At 34.1% G+C, this 22,055-nt stretch overlaps 3 protein-coding genes across 3 annotated transcripts; 1 reads left to right on the forward strand and 2 right to left on the reverse strand.

Annotated features, from left to right (window-relative positions):
- Positions 1 to 1,720: 1,720 nt before the first annotated feature.
- LOC123699975 (EEF1A lysine methyltransferase 1) lies at positions 1,721 to 2,914 on the reverse strand. Its single transcript, XM_045647035.1, has 3 exons — positions 2,459 to 2,914; positions 2,233 to 2,383; positions 1,721 to 2,156 (listed from the first exon to the last, which is right to left on the reverse strand). Exons 1-3 carry the CDS (start codon positions 2,609 to 2,611, stop codon positions 1,813 to 1,815), a joined length of 648 nt encoding a protein of 215 aa, XP_045502991.1. The 5' UTR covers positions 2,612 to 2,914; the 3' UTR covers positions 1,721 to 1,812.
- LOC123699976 (N-alpha-acetyltransferase 80) lies at positions 2,693 to 5,665 on the forward strand. The gene is made up of 2 exons (XM_045647036.1): positions 2,693 to 2,805; positions 4,884 to 5,665. Exon 2 carries the CDS (start codon positions 4,891 to 4,893, stop codon positions 5,467 to 5,469), a length of 579 nt encoding a protein of 192 aa, XP_045502992.1. The 5' UTR covers positions 2,693 to 2,805; positions 4,884 to 4,890; the 3' UTR covers positions 5,470 to 5,665.
- Positions 5,665 to 21,755, reverse strand: LOC123699974 (protein RRP5 homolog). Its single transcript, XM_045647034.1, has 20 exons — positions 21,587 to 21,755; positions 21,355 to 21,501; positions 21,032 to 21,187; positions 20,304 to 20,451; positions 18,946 to 19,065; positions 18,379 to 18,536; positions 17,813 to 17,920; positions 17,339 to 17,476; positions 16,571 to 16,703; positions 16,021 to 16,209; positions 15,340 to 15,431; positions 14,764 to 14,919; positions 13,584 to 13,703; positions 12,973 to 13,050; positions 12,104 to 12,889; positions 11,412 to 11,624; positions 7,760 to 7,888; positions 6,985 to 7,237; positions 6,451 to 6,616; positions 5,665 to 5,847 (listed from the first exon to the last, which is right to left on the reverse strand). The coding sequence occupies exons 1-20, from the start codon at positions 21,659 to 21,661 to the stop codon at positions 5,688 to 5,690; spliced, it is 3,525 nt and encodes a 1,174-aa protein (XP_045502990.1). The 5' UTR covers positions 21,662 to 21,755; the 3' UTR covers positions 5,665 to 5,687.
- Between the last annotated feature and the right edge of the window lie 300 nt (positions 21,756 to 22,055).

Raw genomic sequence — 22,055 nt, forward strand, 5'->3', positions numbered from 1 at the left:
TATTTGTTTATTTTAACGAGATTTTTTTATTTATATTTACGATAGATCAATTTAGCGTTGCCTTTAATAAAAATATAAAATTAAAAGATATTATATTTGCTGTGAGGAACAAAAAACATGCATGAAATATCAAATGGCTTAATTTCTATGGCCTTGTAGTTAGGTAAATAAATAACCGAATTTAATAAAAGTTAAGAATATAAACGTTATTTGATATCGTCTTATCCCATGTAGTCGTGGTATATGCATATATTGTACTGTTTGAACTTAGAATTGATGAAACGGTTAGGTATATTCGGTTATCTATTCTCATGTGATCAATATGATACATTTATTGATTTCAATCAAATGGTTGATTTGTAAATAATTATTGAATATTATTATCTCATTAATTTTTAATAATATTTAGTACAAAATGCACTTAGCACATACCTATTATATTTTATCAATTGATTTTTAACTTACCAAGAGTGCAAGTTTTGCTTTCATATGCGTGAATGTTTACGCAAACGGATACATAAACAAAACATTTTAATTTTTATAGATTTATAATTATTCTAACCATCAGATTCTCAAAATGCTCCATTTGAGATGGCTTCTTATAATTTTATTTAACAGTGAGTTTTGATGGTTAGTATTAGAATTCTTGCTTTCGAAACATAGGTATTCATCACCAAAACGCAATATAGTTTTAAGTAAAGTTCATAATATCTACCATTCTTTAATTTATTAATAATTATTATTATTACAATTAATTTTTAATTGTAGACTATGTTAAGGTAATCGACAATTTAAATGAACTGAATGATATGTATTTTTTATTTATGTATAAGCAAATTTATAATACGTATCTAGTTAATTTTCTTTATTATTTTAATGTCTTTTGTCGAATATTTTAATTATATATATTTATATTATATATAATTTTTTTTATTTTGTTTTAGCATAATATTTTAATTACAATTTTATACATTAAGATTATTGCTGGTTAATACAGAATGTATCCTCATAGTGAAATAAAAACCATTTAACTATTTTCATATTAAAAAAAATGAAATGTATTTTAAGATTTCACGTTTCATCTCAAATAAATTATATGATATCTGAATGTTTGAGAAATTTATAGAGTAGTTGTAGAAAATGTCATATTATCTATTAACAAGTCTATTTGTGTATTTAAATAAAAACTTTGCCTTCATGATTGTACTAGAGGAGAATATTTATGAAGTAATTATTTATTCAAGATAATGGTGCTGGCAGATGTGTTAACCGGCTGAAATAGTTTTGTTAAGAACAATAAATGGAATGTTTTACATGTTTGCTTTTTATTTCAATCCTTATCCTATTTTATCATATACTAGCGGTCCGCCCCGGCTTCGCCCGTGGTACATATTTACGTTTTCTCTACATAAGAACTATCCTCGTACTTCAAGGAATATAATAAAAAAAGAATTAACGAAATCAGCCGTTCTCAAGTTATGCGCTTACTAACACATTTTGCGATTCATTTTTATATTATAGAAGAAGATTTGTAATGGACATAAGATTGGGTTTAATTGCCAGGGAGATTTCTGCCTTTATTAGCTCATTAATTCATGCAAATATGCCTTTATTAAATTTAATACAACAGAACATATATGAAAGGCACCTGCCACACGCCAGAATTTACACAATATTGCTTTTACTTTAGGAAGGAAGAAAATTAAAACTGTATTTGTAAGAAAAATATAACTGGTTTATTACAAAAAAAAAGTATTTAAACCTAATTAAATTAGGTTAACATAGCTTAAAATACATATACACATAGATACATTATCTTAAAACATCATCCAAATTGAAATTGGCGTAACAAGAAAATTCATTTGCTAAATTGTTCCTATGTTCAGGCTGGAACTGACAAAGCTTCAGATTTAACAGTTTCTCTACATGCTCCTGCATAATAGCTCCTGTGCATACTACAATTTTGTCCTTGGCTAATAATTTAATAGTTTCTGAAGTCTTTGTTATACATTCTTCAGATAAAAATGGGGGGTCAGCTACTACAAGATCATAGGAGTGCTCCAAGTCTGGTGGTAGCTTATCAGGTGTGTTGTAATCGTAAAATATGTAGTCTGGTGCATGAACTTCAAATCTTCTGTCGTATTCCAATAAGGATACTGAAAAAACAAATTTAACATCATTTTTAAGATTTAGGACTTATTTTACAAGGCATATTTGGCAAATTTTACAAACTCGTGATTGTGTCTCCGATATGTCGTTTTGCTGGAACAAATAGAGTAGGGCAGGATATAAGCGCCACTTTTCCGCCTTTTGGAACCGACTTCTCTATAACTTTGACTAGAGCTTGAATAGTTGCTTCATTGTACCAAAACTGACTCAATTGCTGTAATTAAATAATATTTTAAGTAAACATTACTTTCTATACCAACTAAATTAATCTACAAAAGGTTCAGTTTACCCAATTCTCTTCAAAGATAATATTTTCATTCAACTTTTTATCAGCTTCCAATTTGTTTAAAATTTCTTGTCGTTTGTCTTGTTCCGCATAGAACTCTTGTAAAGCAGCGAACGTTTCCGCTGATAGAGTTGGAATGTCATCGTCTTCTTCCATTATCGTTACAATATCAGTGAAAATAAATTTTTAAACTTCTCACTTTACCTTGACAGCTATAATTAGGTTAGGTTAGTTTGAAAATTTACAAGCATGGGACGTACGTGTAGTAGCTTCGTCCGAAAAGAAAATACAAATGAACTATGCTAAATATACTTAGCGATTCTTACTGGGATTAGAAAGAAGTGTTTAAGGTACGTTAATTTTACGAATTAAATTTAAAGTATGATAATATATTTATTGAAATACAAACAAAATAATAGTAAACAAGTTCAGATTTTTATCACAATTTTGACAATTACGTATGACAGGTGACAATGACATTAAATACAGATCTGTGTACAGATCTAAAATATATTTTGATTTTTGCTTACATTTCTAAACCAGTGCAAACTTAGCACCCCATCTATGGAATTTTGGGTCGAAAATGACCTTGATCGTTAGGTCCCCGTTAGGTCCTTTAAGGTCTCACAATTTTTTCGTTAGGTCCCCTTTAGTTTTTTTTTAAATAATTTTTTAAATTTTAGGTATAAAAAAATGCAACTTTAGCACCCCATCCATAGAATTTTGGGTCAAAAATGACCTTAATCGATAGGTCTCCGTTAGGTCCTATAAGGGCCCACAATTTTTTCGTTAGGTCCCCTTTAGTTTTTTTTAATATTTTTTTTTTTAATTTTAGGTATAAAAAAGTTACACTTTAGCACCCCATCCATAGCAAAATTGGCAAATTTTATCAAAATCGTATTCTTTACCGTTAGGTCCGTATAGGCTCATCATTGAAATTGTTGAATTATTTATTTTATTAAAATTATAAAATAATAAAAACCTGCGCATGCGCGTTAGAGCATTAAGGCATGCGCACATCATACATAAACAGCGCGAAATTTAAAATGGTATCGTTTCATTTATTAAATAAATCTATTGTTCTGAGAGTGCTTATTTATTAAAAACCTACTTTTCAACCTAGAATTAAAATAACTATTAGCAAACTATTAGTATATTAGTGTCAATCTATGGTGTATATCAAGAAGCTTATATCTTTTTTTTTTTTTTATACCACAACTGACAAAGGAGCGGGCGGTGTACGAAAATGATCACCGCCGCCCATGGACAATTGCAAAGTTAGGTAACTTTGCGATTGTTTTGCCGGCCTTTGAGAGACGCGTAGGCTCTTCTTTTGAAGAAGAGCCTATAATATATAATATTACTAATCAATACCAATATCAATACCAATATCTACTAATAGTTATTTTAATTCTAGGTTGAAAAGTAGGTTTTTAATAAATAAGCACTCTCAGAACAATAGATTTATTTAATAAATGAAACGATACCATTTTAAATTTCGCGCTGTTTATGTATGATGTGCGCATGCCTTAATGCTCTAAGGCGCATGCGCAGGTTTTTATTATTTTATAATTTTAATAAAATAAATAATTCAACAATTTCAATGATGAGCCTATACGGACCTAACGGTAAAGAATACGATTTTGATAAAATTTGCCAATTTTGCTATGGATGGGGTGCTAAAGTGTAACTTTTTTATACCTAAAATTAAAAAAAAAAAATATTAAAAAAAACTAAAGGGGACCTAACGAAAAAATTGTGGGACCTTATAGGACCTAACGGAGACCTATCGATTAAGGTCATTTTTGACCCAAAATTCTATGGATGGGGTGCTAAAGTTGCATTTTTTTATACCTAAAATTTAAAAAATTATTTAAAAAAAAACTAAAGGGGACCTAACGAAAAAATTGTGGGACCTTAAAGGACCTAACGATCAAGGTCATTTTCGACCCAAAATTCCATAGATGGGGTGCTAAGTTTGCACTGGTCATTTCTAAACTGAAAATATGATAATATTATACGAGCTATTGCCCGCAGCTTCGCCTGCGTGGAAAAGATAAATTTACATGATACAAATTTTCATCCCCTATTTTACCCCTATAGGGGATGAATTTTCTAAAATCCTTTCTTAGGGGACGCCTACGTTATGACATCTACCTGCATGCCAAATTTCATCCCGATACGTCCAGTGGTTTGGGCTGTGCGTTGATACATCACTATCAGTCACCTTTGAGTTTTATATATATAGATTGTATTGGACATATTACAAGGACATAATATTATATTATGTTTAAAAATCACTTTAAAACAGACTATTTGAAATATGCCTACTGCATAAAGTCGTTCTGTTATATCCATCGTTAATGTTATCTCTCATCAGTTTAATGTTATATTAAAAATATGCTTTTTAAAATCTTTCTCATTTCAGGACAAACATGGATTACGAAAATTTGAAAGTATTAACTCTTCACAAACACCCCGAATTTTTAGAGGCATGCTGTGAGATGATAAATGATGAATGGCCAAGAAGCAGAACTGCTAGAATGATGTCTTTAACTGCATCTTGCGACAAACTGCCGACTAGTTTGATATTAATTGATAATCAATTACACTTATTAGGTCATGCTAAATTGACTCGTTTGCCGAGTATTCCTCACAGTTGTTTTATAGAGACTGTAGTAATAAAAAAAAACATGCGTGGCAAGAAACTTGGTTCCTTTTTAATGAGGCAAGTTGAGCTCTATTGTAAAAAGGTACTGAACTTGAAAATGCTGCATTTATCTACCAAAGGTCAAGAAGATTTTTACGCTAAATTAGGTTATACATTATGTGCACCAGTTTCGATTTACGGAACTGTCGTACACACAGCGGTGGAATCAGACAAAAGTGCTCAAAAGCAAACATCAATTAAAAGCGATACAGCAGCGCCCCCACCGCCCCCGATGCCGAAACCCCAGAATGTATCTGAAACTACTATCAAGTCCAGTAAAACGTTTATGTTCAAGTATTTATAGGTTATGTCGACATTGTTCTTGTATTATGTTAGCTGTTTATTTATTATATTTTGTAAGGCTAAACTTGATTAATGTTTATTTTAACCCACCATGATTATCCGTAAATCAAAATACGCTTGTACAGATGATATTCATTTTGTAATTACTGATAGATTATATTATGTTACGATGTAATACGATAAAATAAAAGAATAATTATGTGAAAATTGTTTTATTTCCTAAAACTTGGCTTTTTCCACATATTCTGCGGCTCTTTGTCGTATTAGCTCCACTTGATCTTTATTTCCAAACTTTTCTTCAACTTCGATCCATTTCTTGAACAACACCTTCATTTTGCGCGCTGGTAACTTGTGCGACGTCAGTCGTTCTAAAACTTGTCTGTGAAAGAGAAATATTCATGTTATTTATTGTAGGCATGACCAGTTTGTTACATTTTATACAATGCTTCTATTTCTATGCTTTAAAATTATGAAAACGAACAACACACTTAAGTTTATCTTTCACGTTGTTTTATATACATAATCAATTAGTTTATATTTTTAACAGTCATGTACATTATACAAAACTTACAACTCAATAACAACTGATTGGATTAAGTATAGTGAGTTTTCTTTGTTTGATTTGGGTAATAACCGTTAAAAATTCGAAAAATCTACAAAATCGTGTACCGGGAACCGGGAGCAGCAGCTAGTAACAAAAGACCAAACATCAAAACATCTTACTGAACTAAAGAACGTCTTAAAAACGTAACGCTCACCGCACATACGCCGCGTCACCGCTCTTCACCAACGCGTCCACGTTCGCAGCACGCACTTGCTGTACATCTGTACCCGACTATAATTGAACAACTAAAAAAACGTAACGCTCACCGCACATGCGCAGCGTCACCGCTCTTCACCAACGCGTCCACGTTCGCATCACGCACTTGCTGTACATCTGTACCCGACTATAATTGAACAACTAAAAAAACGCAACGCTCACCGCACATGCGCTGCGTCACCGCTCTTCACCAGCGCGTCCACATACGCAGCGGCGACGTCGACGCGCGCCGGGTACGCGCCGAGCACTTGCTCGAACAGCGCCTCGCTGCGTTCGCGGGAGCCGTATACACGCTCCAGTTGCGCGAAACGCACTAGTAACTCGACATCTGTAATCAATTCATGTACATATTAGGAATTGCACACACGGCGTATTATTGGACAGCAACGTCGTGCGTTTTGATGAGCACGTCTTCTGTTCGTTTTTTGACTCATATTCTCACATTGTTCATGACCTTGGAAAGTCTTACTGAGAGACAGCTTAATGGTGATTGATTATTTAAAAAATTAAATGTATAAAACATTCGAATGCTATAAAACAAAATATCAAATCCATGTTTGAAGGAGTACCATGTCATTTTGTAAGCAATCTATCCAATGAACAGTTTTTTTTTTTACTTTTAGCGTCAATACAATTTTATCTTAAAAACTTTAGCAATCATTCATTCTTCATTACACGTTTTTCCTCAATACTCACGTTGCTTCTTCTCCAGCGTCGCTATGCCCTTCTGCATCACATATCTCGCTTTATCCACCAGGCCCGCCTTATAGCACGCTGCTCCACACACCCCGTAGACCCCCTGGAGGCGGTACTTCCGCAGCATCAGCTCAACCAGCTGCACCAGCTCCTGGGGCTTGCTGGTGTCCACGAGGATATCTAATAGAGCGCTGTGGACTGCGAAGCGGTCGTTCATTTGCAACGCTTCGTCGAGCGTTTGTTGTTGCGTTTCCTGGAACGATAGTTAACATTTAGACATACATTTTTAATGATAATGAAAGTTTGTTTATTAGGCAAAAATGTGTGCTTTATGCATTGACGTACAATAATCACCATCATGTTCATAAATTTTTATCATGTTCATGTCCGAACCAAAACTCTGCCTATGCTCGTTATAGGCAGATTTTTCTAATTAGCGATACAATAGAAATTGAACATTTCTGTACAGGAATGAAGTCAATTTAATGTTGTATAACGCAGCTCGGACATTTTCAATAACTTTATATAGCGATGGTCATGTACTCATGTTGTTTACAGTCAATGGCTTTATACTAAATTCTTTCCCTCTATTTTTAAAAAGCTTGAAAACGAAATAAAGGCTGTATTTTTAAGGCAATTGCTATTAATGTTTGATTTCTCTGTATAAGCAATTAGATAATTTAAACAAAAACATTTTTTCTACATCTTTGCAAACAATACTTATATCTAATTCTATTCTCTTCCCCATATAAATTATTAGTTTTTACCGCCTTACCTTAGTACCAAATCGGTGTTCCAAGTTAAGCAGAGCGAGCCACACATTGAGTCTCTCCTGTTCCTCTCTAAAGTTGATTGTACTCAGCGCCTTCCTGGCAACACCACGAGCTCGCTCTATCTCTGTCGACTGTGATTTACGTGTGTGTGAGAGGGATGTAAGATTTAATAGTAAGTGTATTAAAAATAATAATTTTAGAACACGATCAACGGCTATTAATTATTATTGTCTTGATAAAAGTTGAGAAAGTTGCAAATTTAAAAATTGAGAAAATTCCTCTTATAATAATAATAGGCGTAGGGATGTGACGACCCCATCGCCCACGGTTGGAATATCTGTTGTCTACGTGACAACAGATATTCCACCCGTGCAATCAGTCAACCCGCAGGACACCTTGTGGCGGGGTGTCGGGGAGTAGCGACCCCGCGGGAACCGAGTGCTCCCGGGGGAGGCCCCTGTCTTCATCTCCGGCTTGCCTTCACCGGCCGGTCGGAGTGAAGCCTGACGAGGACAGGACCCCCACCTCTGGCTTGCCTTAACCGGCCGGCCAGAGTGGAGTCGCGAGAGCTTTTAGCTCGAAGGGTGGATGCGAAGCGTAAGTGGCGAGTGGGCACGTGATGCTGGACCCTCAGGGAGCGCGTGATCGGAGTTTAAAGTCCAGGGACGCCTCTCCACCCTTAGCTGCTCACAATATGTTGCCCCCTTGTCGCACTATTGCAGCGACTTATTTCGGGGGCCCATACAGTGAGAGGGCGAGTCACCACCTGCCAACATATTTTTACTTTCTTTTAGTAGAAAGGCAGGTGCCATAGTTTCCCATAGTCCCCAGTACCAGTCCATTTAGCATCCCAATCCATAGCCCGGTTTATTTTGCATCCATTTCTCACAATAGTGCTACATCGGCCGCGGACTGCCCAGGGCTGTATCTCTATAGTGCGGTTATGGGCAGGCTGCGGCTGGTGTCCCACAACACATTAAAATTCTCAAAGGGCCTCTGCGTGTTGGATCCGTGTCCCCACGTAAGCCTTCCAAAGATCCGGGTACCATCCTTATGGTGGTACCCGAGTATTATGGAAACGAGAAACATAATAATAATAATAAAAACATTTATTGACCACAAAACACACCACACAGATACAAAAAACAAACATAATTAAAAGAGAAAACAAAAAACCAATAGAACTTAAAAACTAATAAAACTTACTTAAAACATAACAAATAAAATAATATAAAAAACCTTATAACTAAACTTAAAAAATATAACTAAAAACAACAACAAAGAACTGTGTGGTAATGTCCATCATCAAAAGGGACTACTCAGTTATAAGCTGTAGTGCCCCATAGGAACACTAACAGCACTGATTTTCAGGAGCCCCTATCGGTTGCGACGGTTGGAGTTACAGCTTTTTTTTTTTTAAATAGATAATAATATATAACTAACTATATATGATGAAATAGTGAAGTGTGAGATATATATTTATAAAATATTTGTACTTACTACTTATATAATATAAGAAATATATATGTAATAAAAATATATGTATAGAAAAAATAATAAATTAAGAATAATAAATAACTACAATAAGAAGTATGTTATTATATACGTAGAGAATAGAGATACCTATACACATACAGCGGGACACATCAACGGCACTAAGGCTGGTACAGAGTATTTAATAAATGTTTTTTATATTTAAATCGAAAGTTCCCCGCCCTCTTATGAAAAGTTAATTTGACACAAGAAGTTATTATCGAAATCTGACCAAAATTTTCAGACACGTAAATGCAAACTTTAAAAGATCTAACGAATCGTCACAATATTTGCAATTTTCCAACGAAATTTTCCAAGGCATATTATTCACGAAATACGCACGTCATGCGTTGCTTTCGTTCAATCAGACGGAGCGGCAACGTTGCGTCAGCAGCTTGTCATGCGTTTCTCTTACGGCCTGGTTTGATTGTTTCTACACAAGATGCAAGATTTTTCCAAAGTATACGCATGACGTACGCATCACGTGGACAATTTAAATTAGCTGTGTCCCGCGTAAATGAATTCTTCCTATCAATCCTAATGTTTTTAATGCTAGTCATCTATCTGTCTGTGAAAGTTTCATCAAAATAGGTCATTAGGTCCATGAAATTAGCCGGAACAAACAGATAGAAAGACAAAAATTGTAAAAAAAAAATATATTGGTAAATTTGTGTATAGTGCATCTATACATTATACTGCAGGGGTTCCCAATCTTTTTCTGCTCGCGGCACAATGTTAAGTTTTTTTTTCACGGCACCCAAAAAAACTAAAAAAAAAACACGAAAAGGCGATGCGCACGGCGTAAGTAGTAGGTACCTAAGGTACTCGCGAATATAAGCAGATCGACTAACGGCGCCCCTCTACACTTTCTACGGCGCACCAGGGCGCCGCGGCGCACAGTTGGGGAACCCCTGCATTGTAGTAAAAAGCAGTTTATTTTAATATTACAAACGAATACTCAAATTTTATAATTGGTATAGACAAAACAAGCATTTCATATATACTTTATCTTTTTATATATAATTAGTATAATCTTAACAACAGCTGTAAGGTACCTTTTATGAATACTAAAAAAAGGGAACTATATTTTCTATCACCAAAATTTATATTTGTCATCAAGTTGTATCACCTAATAAATAGAATTATCACCACGAAATATTTTCGTTCTCAGATAAACAAAAATTGTTCCCAGGTATGAATTATCAAATTAATGTTAATATGTGTGTAAAATAAGAGATCGATAACCAATAAAATTATATTGCATTACATGAATATAAACTTCGTTCTTATAATAACAGTTTTGTTACTTAAATAATAGCTCTGTGCTCAGAATGGTAGATCTGTAACAAATAAATCGATTATCGATCCCTGACTGCGACTCCTTTTTATTTGATATTTTGTCACCAATACAGTAGTAACATTTTATTTCTTTCAGATATTAAATTAATAGTATGCGTTACCAATCTAATACATCAATTTATAATTTTAATGAAAAAATGATCAAAGGGGCGGAGACAAATTGGCGCGCTTTAAAAATTGACATGTGCAAACATATTATCGGATTAGCCATACGCTTAAAGCTGGCCAACCCCCCACCAGAAGCAAAAAATGTGCTGATCGGCCAGAAAAAAAAGGGGGCGCCCTTCGAAATCCAAACCAGCGCTGATTATTCAGTGATTATTGTTTTTTAACAATAAATATTGATTATTTTAACTTTAATTAAGCGTTTTATCTACAATTATGCTAACCATAAGCCAGCTATTAAACCGGAGCTGATTATTCAGTAGTTATTATTTTTAAGAATAAATATTGATTATTTTAACTTTAATCGTTTTCTAGTATGATATGATAATATGATTTATTGGTGATCTCTTTATATTAGTTTGCTTAAATACTTATTAGGACACACCTATTATAATACACACAAAAACATTTATTTGGTACTAGACCTTATATCTCAGGATTTTAGGTGATTTATTGTGGAACTGATTTTGCATTGTTTGGTGAATACATTTTGGTGACAGATCTACTATTTTGAGGACAAACCCTATTATTTAAGAAACACAAAACTAATTAAATTGGTGATAGCTTAAATGATACCCCTAAAAAAAAGCCGCTCACCTGCAAATGGAAGGCCATATACGCGATCCACAGCTGACTACAGTCCGGGCTGGCTAACAACGCTCTCTGGAACTGTTCCACCGACCGCGGCTGGTTCTCACTCTCTATCGCCCTCCGTTCCATCTCTCTCACTCTCTCTTCTTCTTCTCTCGCCTTGGACGCTTTCTCCGCGGCGGAGAGCTTCTTGCGTTTCTTCTTGGGCTTCTCTTCTTCCTGGAGATATTATTCAATAGTATTATAGTGAGTTTAATCGAAGATACATTGTCATTAGTAAAAGAGACGTTAATTCAGCTTTATAGGAACTTAACAAAAATTAAAAGGGAATGCTCATTAAAGGCCTGAAATTTTTAGAAACTATATCTAGCGCTAAATAGCTGTCAGAGCTCTTTTCGTTTGCTTTTTTAATGATAACGAATTATTTTAGACTAAGAAATTAAATTGTTATGGATTTATAATTGAGTTGTGTTATAATAAAATGAAGGTTCCACATTTCTACAACTCTGGCTTTTTAACTTCTGGAGACTCGGCATTCTCGTTTATATATTGTATTTTTTTAACGAAATATTTGAGACTAGCTATTTTAATACCTAATAGATACCTATCCCTTAGTATCTAGTTTTTGGTATTAAAATCTAGGATTTTGATAAACAAGCAGAAAATCATTTATAAAAATCACCTAAACATAATCTCACCTCATCTTCACAGCTACTACTCGAATCTTCTTCTACCTTCTCAGTCACCGGAGTATCTAGAGACCAGAAATCTTTCGCACTCGGCACATCAAGCACTGGCTCCAACTTATCCACTACTTTTATATCTTTTATTTTATTTATTGTTTCTTCATCAATCTCTTTAGCTTTATCCTTTTTACTAACTCCTTTTTCTTTAACTACTTCTTTGTTAACTACTTTTTTTACACTTTCAAATTCTTTTAACTTTTCTTGCGCAATTTTGACCGTATCTAAAAATTGTTGTATATTCTCTTGTAGTGTTAGCCTTTCTATATGTAGTTTTGTATGAAATTTCTTGTTAGTTGGATCTAAACCTTCGTTTTCTATATCTTGTATTTTACTTTCTGTAGTATTTAGCTTTTTCATTTTAATATTCATAATTCGAAGTAATTCGCGAACTCTTTTCGTGAAATTCTTTTCTGTTTTACAATTTGTTAAGTCTAGCAGTTTTAAGTCGCCTGGTGATAGTGTTTGATCTTTTGTTTCTTGAATGTCTGTTTCTATCGCGTCACTTTCTTCTGACTTATCTTGTTCTTCTTTCTTTTTCTTTTTGTCCTTTTTCTTTTCTTTTACAGCATCACCTTGCACTTCGTTGTCTACGTCCATATTATTGTCATCATTTTGTTGAATTTCCTTATTTTTCTTTCGTTTTTTTGGCGCGACTTCATCTGTTTCATTGATTTTATCTTCTTTTACATTTTCTCTGTTAGTGGAATTATTCCGTTGCCGTTTTGTTCTTTGCTTGGTCTGTAATTATTATAAATATTATTTATTTATATAAAACAATTCAGAGTTTATTTTAAGATTTTTGATAATAAAAGTAGACTTACTGGATCAAACGGCTCAGCGATCAGGCTTCCAACTAGTTTCTTTTCTTCCGTATTCACGTCTATAAGAACACATTTTACCTGAAATTTTAAAAATTAACTCAATTTTATAATGATATTCAAATTTTAAGGTAATATCCAGGCTATTTCCTTAATATTTTCTCATATTTTTAAGATTTTTTGTTCAGAAAGGAAAAAATTATATAGGTAAAACAATCGTCAATTTCGAAACAATTAGGCTTTAACAAAAATATCACCATCAATAACACACAATATGAAAAAATTCAAACAAATAAATAAATATTAAGGACAATTTTCACACACGGCACGATCTGATCCCATACTAAGCTTTCGCTTGTGTTATGGAAACTAGATGGCTGATAAACATACATATATAATTTTTAAATAAATACTTATATAGATAATTAACATCCAGACACAGAGCAAACATCTATGTTCATCACACAAATATTTGCCACGGGTGGGAATCGAACCCACAACCTCTGGCTTGGAAGGCAGGGCCACTACCAACCAAGCCATCCGGTCACTCTAAAAATATCATTCTAATCAATAACTTATATGAAAAATTCTAAGTTTCCTATACCAATACTTACAATTTGTCCCAAATGAAAAGCGTGTGTGAGGTTATCTATCGGCTCGCGGCTCACACACTTGCGCGGTATGAACGCACGCACGTTGTTGAAGAACGACACTAGTAGATGTTCCCGGATTTGCTGCGGAAATAAAATAAAACTTTAATTTGTTTCCTTTTACAGGTTACAATGACATGTATATATGCATTTCATTTTAGACTATTATTTTCATAGAGAGTGTTGATGATTATGTCATTCATTAAGATTTTTAGCGTAAAAATAGAATATAAATAAACATTCCCTTCTAAATAATCAGTAAGAATAATAGAAATGATTGGTTTTAAAATATTCAATCACCCGCGGGCATAATCAAGTATTTTTATAGCTCACTAGATTTCCGCCCGCGGCTTCGCCCGCGTTTGCAAAGGAAAACCCGCATAGTTCCCGTTCCCGTGGGATTTCCGGGATAAAAACTATCCTATGTGTTAATCCAAGTCCAAGTTACCCTCTATATGTGTGCTAAATTTCATTGTAATCGGTTCAGTAGTTTTTACGTGAAAGAGTAACAAACATTCATACATCCATACAAACTTTCGCATTTATAATATTAGTAGGATCATGTCACAGCCTTCCGAAAACAGCTACATTGGTTACCCATCCGCCTTTGTCGTAACGCTCATGTTCTTTCTCTCCTTTACTCCATCCTATTTGATCCCATGCTACTTAAAAGATAATTTTGAATTTTTATCTGCCAGGAGTCTGAACCTACGATACTAATACGATACGATTACTAACTGAATTTTTTTTTTTGTTCAATCTCAAGATAATTACCTAAATTATTCGAAAAAATATTTGTCCTACAAAATCTATGGTTTGTTCAAAGAGTCCCCTTTTCCAAAGTGTATCGATAACGAGGTCATCATAAATGATTACTAACAAGCTGATTTTTTTGTTTTCACTTAGTTAATGTTTATATAATCCAACAGACATATTGTCCTACAAATTGCGTAATAAATATTTGAGAACCATCAAATCAAAAAATTTTATCCTGTTAGTTATCTCTGTTAGCTACCACAATCGAGAGTTTCGTACACGAAATTATTCGTTGTCTCATCAAAATAAAGCTACAAACGGAAAATCAGCTTGATAGTAGTCACTTGCAAAAATGGGCGATGTATCCTGAACTATAAGTATTCCTCACCGAAACAACACCAGTATATGCCTTGCCCAGCACAGCATTTTCATAATTATCCAAGATTTCCAGGTCTGGAGACAGTAGGGTCGGTTTTAGTGTCAGTATCACGTTGTTGTGGCTCTCGTCTATACTCAGCACACGGGCGTTTACTTCTTGACCAACCTTAAAAAATTATTCCTTATATATAACCTTACTAGCGGTCCGCCCCGGCTTCGCCCGTGGTACATGTTTACGTTTTCTCTCCATAAGAACCATCCTCGTAATTCAAGGAATATTATAAAAAAAGAATTAACGAAATCGGTTCAGCCGTTCTCGAGTTATGCGCTTACCAACACATTTTGGGATTCATTTTTATATTATAGATTAGATTCATAAATGCCAGAAAGTATGATAAAAAATAATATTGTACACTGACGGTAGATAATAGATAGCAGTCCATTCTTCTTTTATTTGAAATTAAAAACAATTTTATACATAATAATTATGTGAATAACAAAAATTATTTAAATTTCAAATTGAAGTCACCCTGCGGCCATTAAAATATTAAATTTGCCAAGAATAATTTTTTTCTTTTGTACCGACCTTAAATTTCTTTTTGGATAATTTTGATGTGCTCGCCTTTTTCGGGTCCACGAATATACCGGCGTCCGTCATGTGAGCGTGCGGGATGAAGGCTAGAAAAAAGTAAATACATTTTAAATCTTTTATAGCATTTGCAATTTAAAACACATCAAAACATTTTATGGAAAACATTCCTTTTTTAACCTGTGGTTGTATTTTCCTTCCAAGTCATGGTAAAATACAGTGTACAAAATAAGCAAATAACAAACACAGTGACAGGTCCACGTAGTCGGGCCACCGACCACAGCCACTAAACACAACACACTTACAAAATATATGCATACTAGCTGACCAGTCAGACGTTGTCCTGTCGTGGTTACGAATATGAACGAATTATTAAATAGCGCCATCTATTTATTTCATAACAAGTAATCTATTGCATACTTACTCAATCCAGCCAATAGAAGAACAGTAAGAATGCTTTAGAGCTAACAGACAATTGTGATTGTCAAATAATAGGCAAATAATAATTTGCAATAAAATAATATTGCGACTATAAACTGAGATGTAACCTATCCTATCTTTCAAGTTAGATCAAACTGCACACAATGTGCAAATCATATTTAAAATCGGTTCGGTACTTTTACCAGACTTGAATTTTTTAATACAACTAAACACATTTTTAAAGTAAACCCAACTCACCACCGACCCTGCCCACGCTGGCCCTCAGGAAGGTGTCACTGACGCTAGTGACGGTGGCCGTCACCAGCTCGCCCACCGCCAGCTGCTGCAGCCTGAAGTATCTCTCCCGGAGCAGTTCCACCTGGTCCGTGATGTAGTACACGCCGTCGAGGAGGTGGTAGCCGAGGATGCGCACTTTGTGAGTACTGCCTGAAGGAAAAAATGACAAAATTTAATAATAATGAGAAATATGTTATCATCAAATAATAATAATAATTTTTTTTTCTGCAACTACCCTACAGAAGTAAAGACAGTTGAAACTTCCACGCGAAAAAGTTGCAGGAACAGAAAATAGTACATAATATTTGTTTAAAAGTGGGTAGTTAAATTATGCTTAAACTTAAACTTAACTAAGAAAAATTTGAACAAAGAGCATATTAAAGACATACACAAACATTTTAAAGATAAAATAGCCTCCTAGAAGCTGTGATAAAAAACTAAAAAACGACAACGGCCCTCCAAAAAAAATTTCAGAAATACCATATAATATTCAATCTATTGTCTAACTTACCAATAGGATAAGACTTGAGAAGCACCTCCTCATCAGTGAGGTCGTCCAGATTCTGAACACGACGTATGCTTAGCACTCCGCTCTGGTTTGGACCTAGCTTGAAGTAGACTGCTCGACCCAGGATTTTTAGTACCTGCATAAAAATGTTTCGATTATAAAATATTTTGTCGTAACTTACTTCTTAAATATAAAATAATAAATGAAAATTGTTGCATTTTTTTTTGTGTTTACCTCGTTTAACTTTATGTGACAGTATAGCTTGTTAATAGTGTTATCAATACTAATATTATAAAGCTGAAGAGTTTGTTTTTTAGTTTTTTTTTTTTTTTTGTAAGTTGTTTCTCAATGTTAGCCAGAAGGGCTTCTACATTTTAACGCAGACGCGGGGGTGAACTGAAGGTTCACCCTGGTAGCGACATGCACAAGGGCGTCCCCCCGCCACGGGGATCTCGAACCTCGGCTTGGGCTGTCGCTTGAGTGGAGGAGGCCAGAAGGGCCCTAATCGGACGGGCGTTTTTTAGTTTGAACGCGCTTATCTCAAGAACCATGGATAGCCCATTTATCGATGAAGGCTATAGGTAAAGATCAAAAGAAGCGGAGCCACGCGGATAAAACCGCGGGGCGCTGCTAGTTAGTGGTAAATGGTAAAACTATATTATGATGATTCAAAAGTTTTTGAAGAAGTCTAATTGAATAGATTAAGATTGTTCCCTTTCTGCCAAATCATAAATCACTCTGTTATTAATATTTCATAATAAATATACTCACTTGAGCCTCCTCAATAATGTCTCCTTCATTGTAAATCTGTTCAGTTTCCATATCCAAGCACGCAGGATCGAATATGTCTCGCATTGTCAAAAAGGGGATATTGCTTGCCGAAAGTGTGTATATTAGACGGGCTCTTATCTGCAATAGATTAAAAAAACAACTTCAAAAAATTTTATTCATAGAGGGAATTTCGAAGGCGAGAAAATTACTCTCAAGAGAGTAAAATTTCAAGGTCGCGTCATGGAGTAAGGCGACGATTTTAGTGTCTTTGAATCTTGCTAAAGAAGCTCCACTTCTGAGACGTGTGTTCGGCTCACACACTTTTTTTCGAAATAAATTTACAGACAAACAAATCAAACAAAAAAAAAATAGTGGGACTTATTCAAAGGCAATGATTGGACTTGTTAAATATGATATATTATTAAATCACGTTTTCATTATTAAATTTTATGGCAGTTAAAACAATCAACATACCTTTTGTCCAAGCACAGGCTTTTTCCCTTTAGTTGTGTTAATATGATGTCTCTGTATATACGCAGTCCTGTCTCCGAATATGCGACCCTCGATTCCATTGTCCAGAGGCTGCAATAGCAATATAATATTATGGAAAAAATTACATAATGATGAGAAAAAAAAACATGTATGAGAATAAAACATCATCAATGTGATATTTTATGAAATATATTTTTAGAATATAGAAATTAGACGCATACATAAGAATTAAATACTTCGTAATTTGAAAAACTAAAGATCAATTATCTATATTATCTGTATATAAAAATGAAACCCATTTCCTTGGTCACAGCATCACGCGTGAACGGGCGGACCGATTTCGAAGAATTACTTTTATAATTTCGAAAAAAAGAATTTTATTATATTAAAACGTAAATATATACCACGAGCGAAGACGGGGCGGACCGCTAGTTATTATAAGAATTAATTATATTCTTTGTAAAAATACAAAGTCATAAAGCATACAATGTTATTTCATATTCTAGCCTACAATCTAGTATTTTTTACATAAAGTTTTTCAATCATACCTTATCAACAACAAACTCAAGGCAAGTGCCGGGTGGTATGGTGGTGGAGGTCATCTTCTGGAAGGCATTCTGTAGCGATGTTGTATCATTTGATAGAGTTAAAACTGTGTTGTCTGTCTTTAGGGACTTTACTGTGCACCAAATGATTGCACCCTCCACTAGAACAATAGAAAAATGCATCATATTACCTTGCTACCTACTAATAAATGTAAATAAGGCGAAATTTTAAATAACATAGTTATGTACCCTGATATTAATAATAGTGAAAATTAGATTTATAATCGAGATTCCTAATTTGTCCTTGGAAATTTTTTATCGGCTATATATTACTAGTTTATTTTCAATAAATATTTCTCTTGTTATTCTTGAACTTTTAGTTTGAAACATCCACACACTCATAGTAGAAAATATAAATATACCATGTGTGTTAAATCACAGGTAATAGTAAAACTAAAGTAATTCTTACTAAGCTATTAAATGAACAACTAAATAAAATATATTTTTTATTCAGCCAGGCATAAAAAAAAATAAGTTATTGTAAGTATTTTTATTGTATCACACACTCACCAAGTTCTACATCAGAATTAACAGCTTTCTTGGGCAAAAATGCTGTTGTATTTGGTATGCCTGTGTCCACTATATATCCATGGTCTTCTACTGACGACACTGCCACTTGTAAGAGAGCACCTGTCGGAAAATAGCATGATTTAATTACTATGTTATTTTGTACATAAAATATTGAGGATTTTAAGAAAAAAAGCAGTTTTATCATTTAATTTTAAATTTTGTTATTTTTAAGTTTTATTTGTTAAGATTAGGCAACAACTTTGAAGTCTTTTGCAGTGTTTTATTACTATTAGACCGGGAGATACTGACACAAAATTTCGAGTCATTTGTAACAGGATGGCGGTTCTACAGGGGTCTTAGTACGCAATGAGAAAAAGAAAAACAATGGTGTGAACGCTGGTACCGGCGGCTTAGTCGCGTGGGCGTTAGTCGAACTCGTCGGAAAATAGCGAAAGTCAAACGATTTGTAACAGTATGGCACTTATTTTTCCTGTAAGTTTGAGGATCAACGAATATAAATACAAAATTTCAAAGATCTAGGTGTTGGAAATCTTCACTTATATAAATTAATACTAAATTAATTTTTCAAGTATGACAGCACTTTTTCCCCCTACTAGAAGTATGGCAAATATAATAATGGTCACATTTTATCAAATACTCTCCAAAAATCCAAATGCAATACTGGTACAAAAAGTTTGGCGAAATAAAAATTTTTTGCAGATTTTCGGCGGTATGGCGACCATTTGGAATCGTCCGAAAAGTTTGGCATGGCGATTTTCGTAAATGGCTGCACGACGATGGTTACCTGTGCAAAAGTTAGCCTGATACAAATGGTTGAATAATTGTTTTATTTAAATCAACACATTCGCGTCGGTATGGCGGGCTGTAAGTCACACCGGAAAAGTATGGCATGACACTACCGCCTACTTCTTTTTTATGGGCTATCGGTAAATTCTAAAATTTTTGTGTTACAACTCGTTTGACTTTCGCTATTTTTCCGACGAGTTCGACTAACGCCCACGCGACTAAGCCGCCGGTACCAGCGTTCACACCATCGTTTTTCTTTTTGTAATTGCGTACTAAGCCCCTGTAGAACCGCCATCCTGTTAAAAATGACTCGAAATTTTGTGTCAGTATCTCCCGGTCTATATTTATTCATTGCAAATAAGTTATAAATAATCTAAATAAAAGCCCACAACATTTATGGAAAAAATGTAATGTGAAATTGATAGTGTATAAGAGTGGTGGTGACCACCGATTTGTCCTGAAAGAAAATCAATCATTTACACCATACCGCATTTAGGGGACTCAACTATACTTTTTTTACCTGCCTCTTTACTGACCCAAAAAAATGATACCTTTATGTAAATCACTGTGTTTCCTATCGCTATTCACATGTTGTGGCATCATGGTCAGCAGGGTGATCTTCTCTTGCACCTCCAGCACCTTCACCGTCACATACTGTCCACGCTTGAACATCTGTCCGAGCTCTGGCACTCTGTCTATCTGTAATATAAAGGTTTTTTTTAAATGAAATGCTATTTCAAAGATTTAGATTTTTTTTTCATGTTTGAAATGTATGATTTTAATAATTACTCTATTCATCAAAAGTGGCCGAACAAATTCATAAATTCATGACGTTAAAATTTAATTACATTTTATTAAATAGTAAACTATAAAATCATGTAAACATAGTCTATACTAATATTATAAAGAGGAGAGAGTTTGTCAGGGTCTTACTGATATACTACAAGATGATTTTAAAGTTCTTTATCCATTGGGAAGCTATTAAGTCCCATGGATATTTTTTATTCTGATGATAATACACAAAATAATGAAGTGAAATAAATTTTTGAATTTGAAATCATCTATACCAATATTATAAAGCTGAAGAGTTTGTTTGTTTGTTCCAACGCGCTTATCTCGGGAACTACTGGTCCGATTTGAAAAATTCTTTCGGTGTTAGATAGCTCATTTATCGAGGAAGGCTATAGGCTATATATCATCACCCTACGGCCAACAGAAGTGGAGCCACGGGGGTGAAACCGCGCGGAGCAGCTAGTAACAAATAAAAGTAATACAATACCTTATCCTCCACATATGCTTCCAATAATTTATTGTACGGTTCACTGATGTGGCATGCCATCACCGAACCCAAGAGTCTACTGGGAAGCGATATTACTATTTTCGTTTCCTTTATATCAGATACTCTGCCGAGCACAAGGAAGTCTGGTTTTAGTACCTGTAAGAGAAATTTTTATTATATACGCTATAAACTATTAAAAAAGAATAATTTTAAAACTGCTGGCTGTTCGGATCCTGTTTATAACTTTATCTAATTAAGATATTTTAAATGCAAATTATAGTATTGGTTTTTTTTTCTCTAATTATATGTCGTTCGTTAGGTACCTTATAACTTAACCATAATCCACAAGTTTTGTACGATTTATCCGATTCTTTAGTAACGTCTTCCGACAAATATCCGTCATCTTCTTCGGATTTCTTTTTCGGTTTCGGTTTCCTTTTCTTTTCCTTCTTCTCAGCAGTTCCTAAAAACTTTAATATTAATAGGATTAAACAATTTGATAATAAATCTAAACATGGGTTTAAAAATGTTCTGAAAACGATAAAGTATAATTACATTTGCGTTTTGTTTGAAGTGTGTTGTGGTTGGCTTTTTGCCACCACGCGGGAAGTATTCCTCAACGTCAGCCATTATTATTTAATTCTCACTTTATGTTATTTAAAAATTATTTACACATTACTTGCAATGGTCACAACGTTCATTTTTTGTTGACAATGACAATCAACGGCATGAAAATTTTGAGGTTATGTACCACAGATCACAGAGCAAGTCACAGATTATAAACACACCATTAGACCACAGACTCGATTATTTCGCTCATTGACGTTCTATTCGGTATTTAAATTGCAATCAATTGATTTTGAGATTTCATATTTTTTTAACATGATAGTTTAGATCTTCTTATCAAGTTTATCATACATTTTATTATTATAGCAGTGAGAAAATGCGGAACATGCGCTTTGGTGTGCAATGGTGTGCAACATGTAAAAATGTGTCAAAGTCAAAATTAGCTGCCAACTGCCAA

The sequence above is a fragment of the Colias croceus genome, chromosome 18 (assembly GCF_905220415.1).
Source record: "Colias croceus chromosome 18, ilColCroc2.1".
Taxonomy (NCBI): Eukaryota; Metazoa; Arthropoda; class Insecta; order Lepidoptera; family Pieridae; genus Colias; species Colias croceus.

Coding starts and splice junctions, on each gene's coding strand:
- LOC123699976 (XM_045647036.1), top strand. CDS start 4,891: ATGGATTACGAAAATTTGAAAGTATTAACTCTTCACAAACACCCCGAA.
- LOC123699975 (XM_045647035.1), bottom strand. CDS start 2,611: ATGGAAGAAGACGATGACATTCCAACTCTATCAGCGGAAACGTTCGCT. Junction 2,384..2,458: donor TTATCTTTGAAGAGAATTGG/GTAAACTGAACC, acceptor ATTTAATTACAG/CAATTGAGTCAGTTTTGGTA. Junction 2,157..2,232: donor TATCGGAGACACAATCACGA/GTTTGTAAAATT, acceptor TTGTTTTTTCAG/TATCCTTATTGGAATACGAC.
- LOC123699974 (XM_045647034.1), bottom strand. CDS start 21,661: ATGGCTGACGTTGAGGAATACTTCCCGCGTGGTGGCAAAAAGCCAACC. Junction 20,452..21,031: donor AAGCATATGTGGAGGATAAG/GTATTGTATTAC, acceptor TTTATATTACAG/ATAGACAGAGTGCCAGAGCT. Junction 19,066..20,303: donor ACACAGTGATTTACATAAAG/GTATCATTTTTT, acceptor ATTTTCCGACAG/GTGCTCTCTTACAAGTGGCA.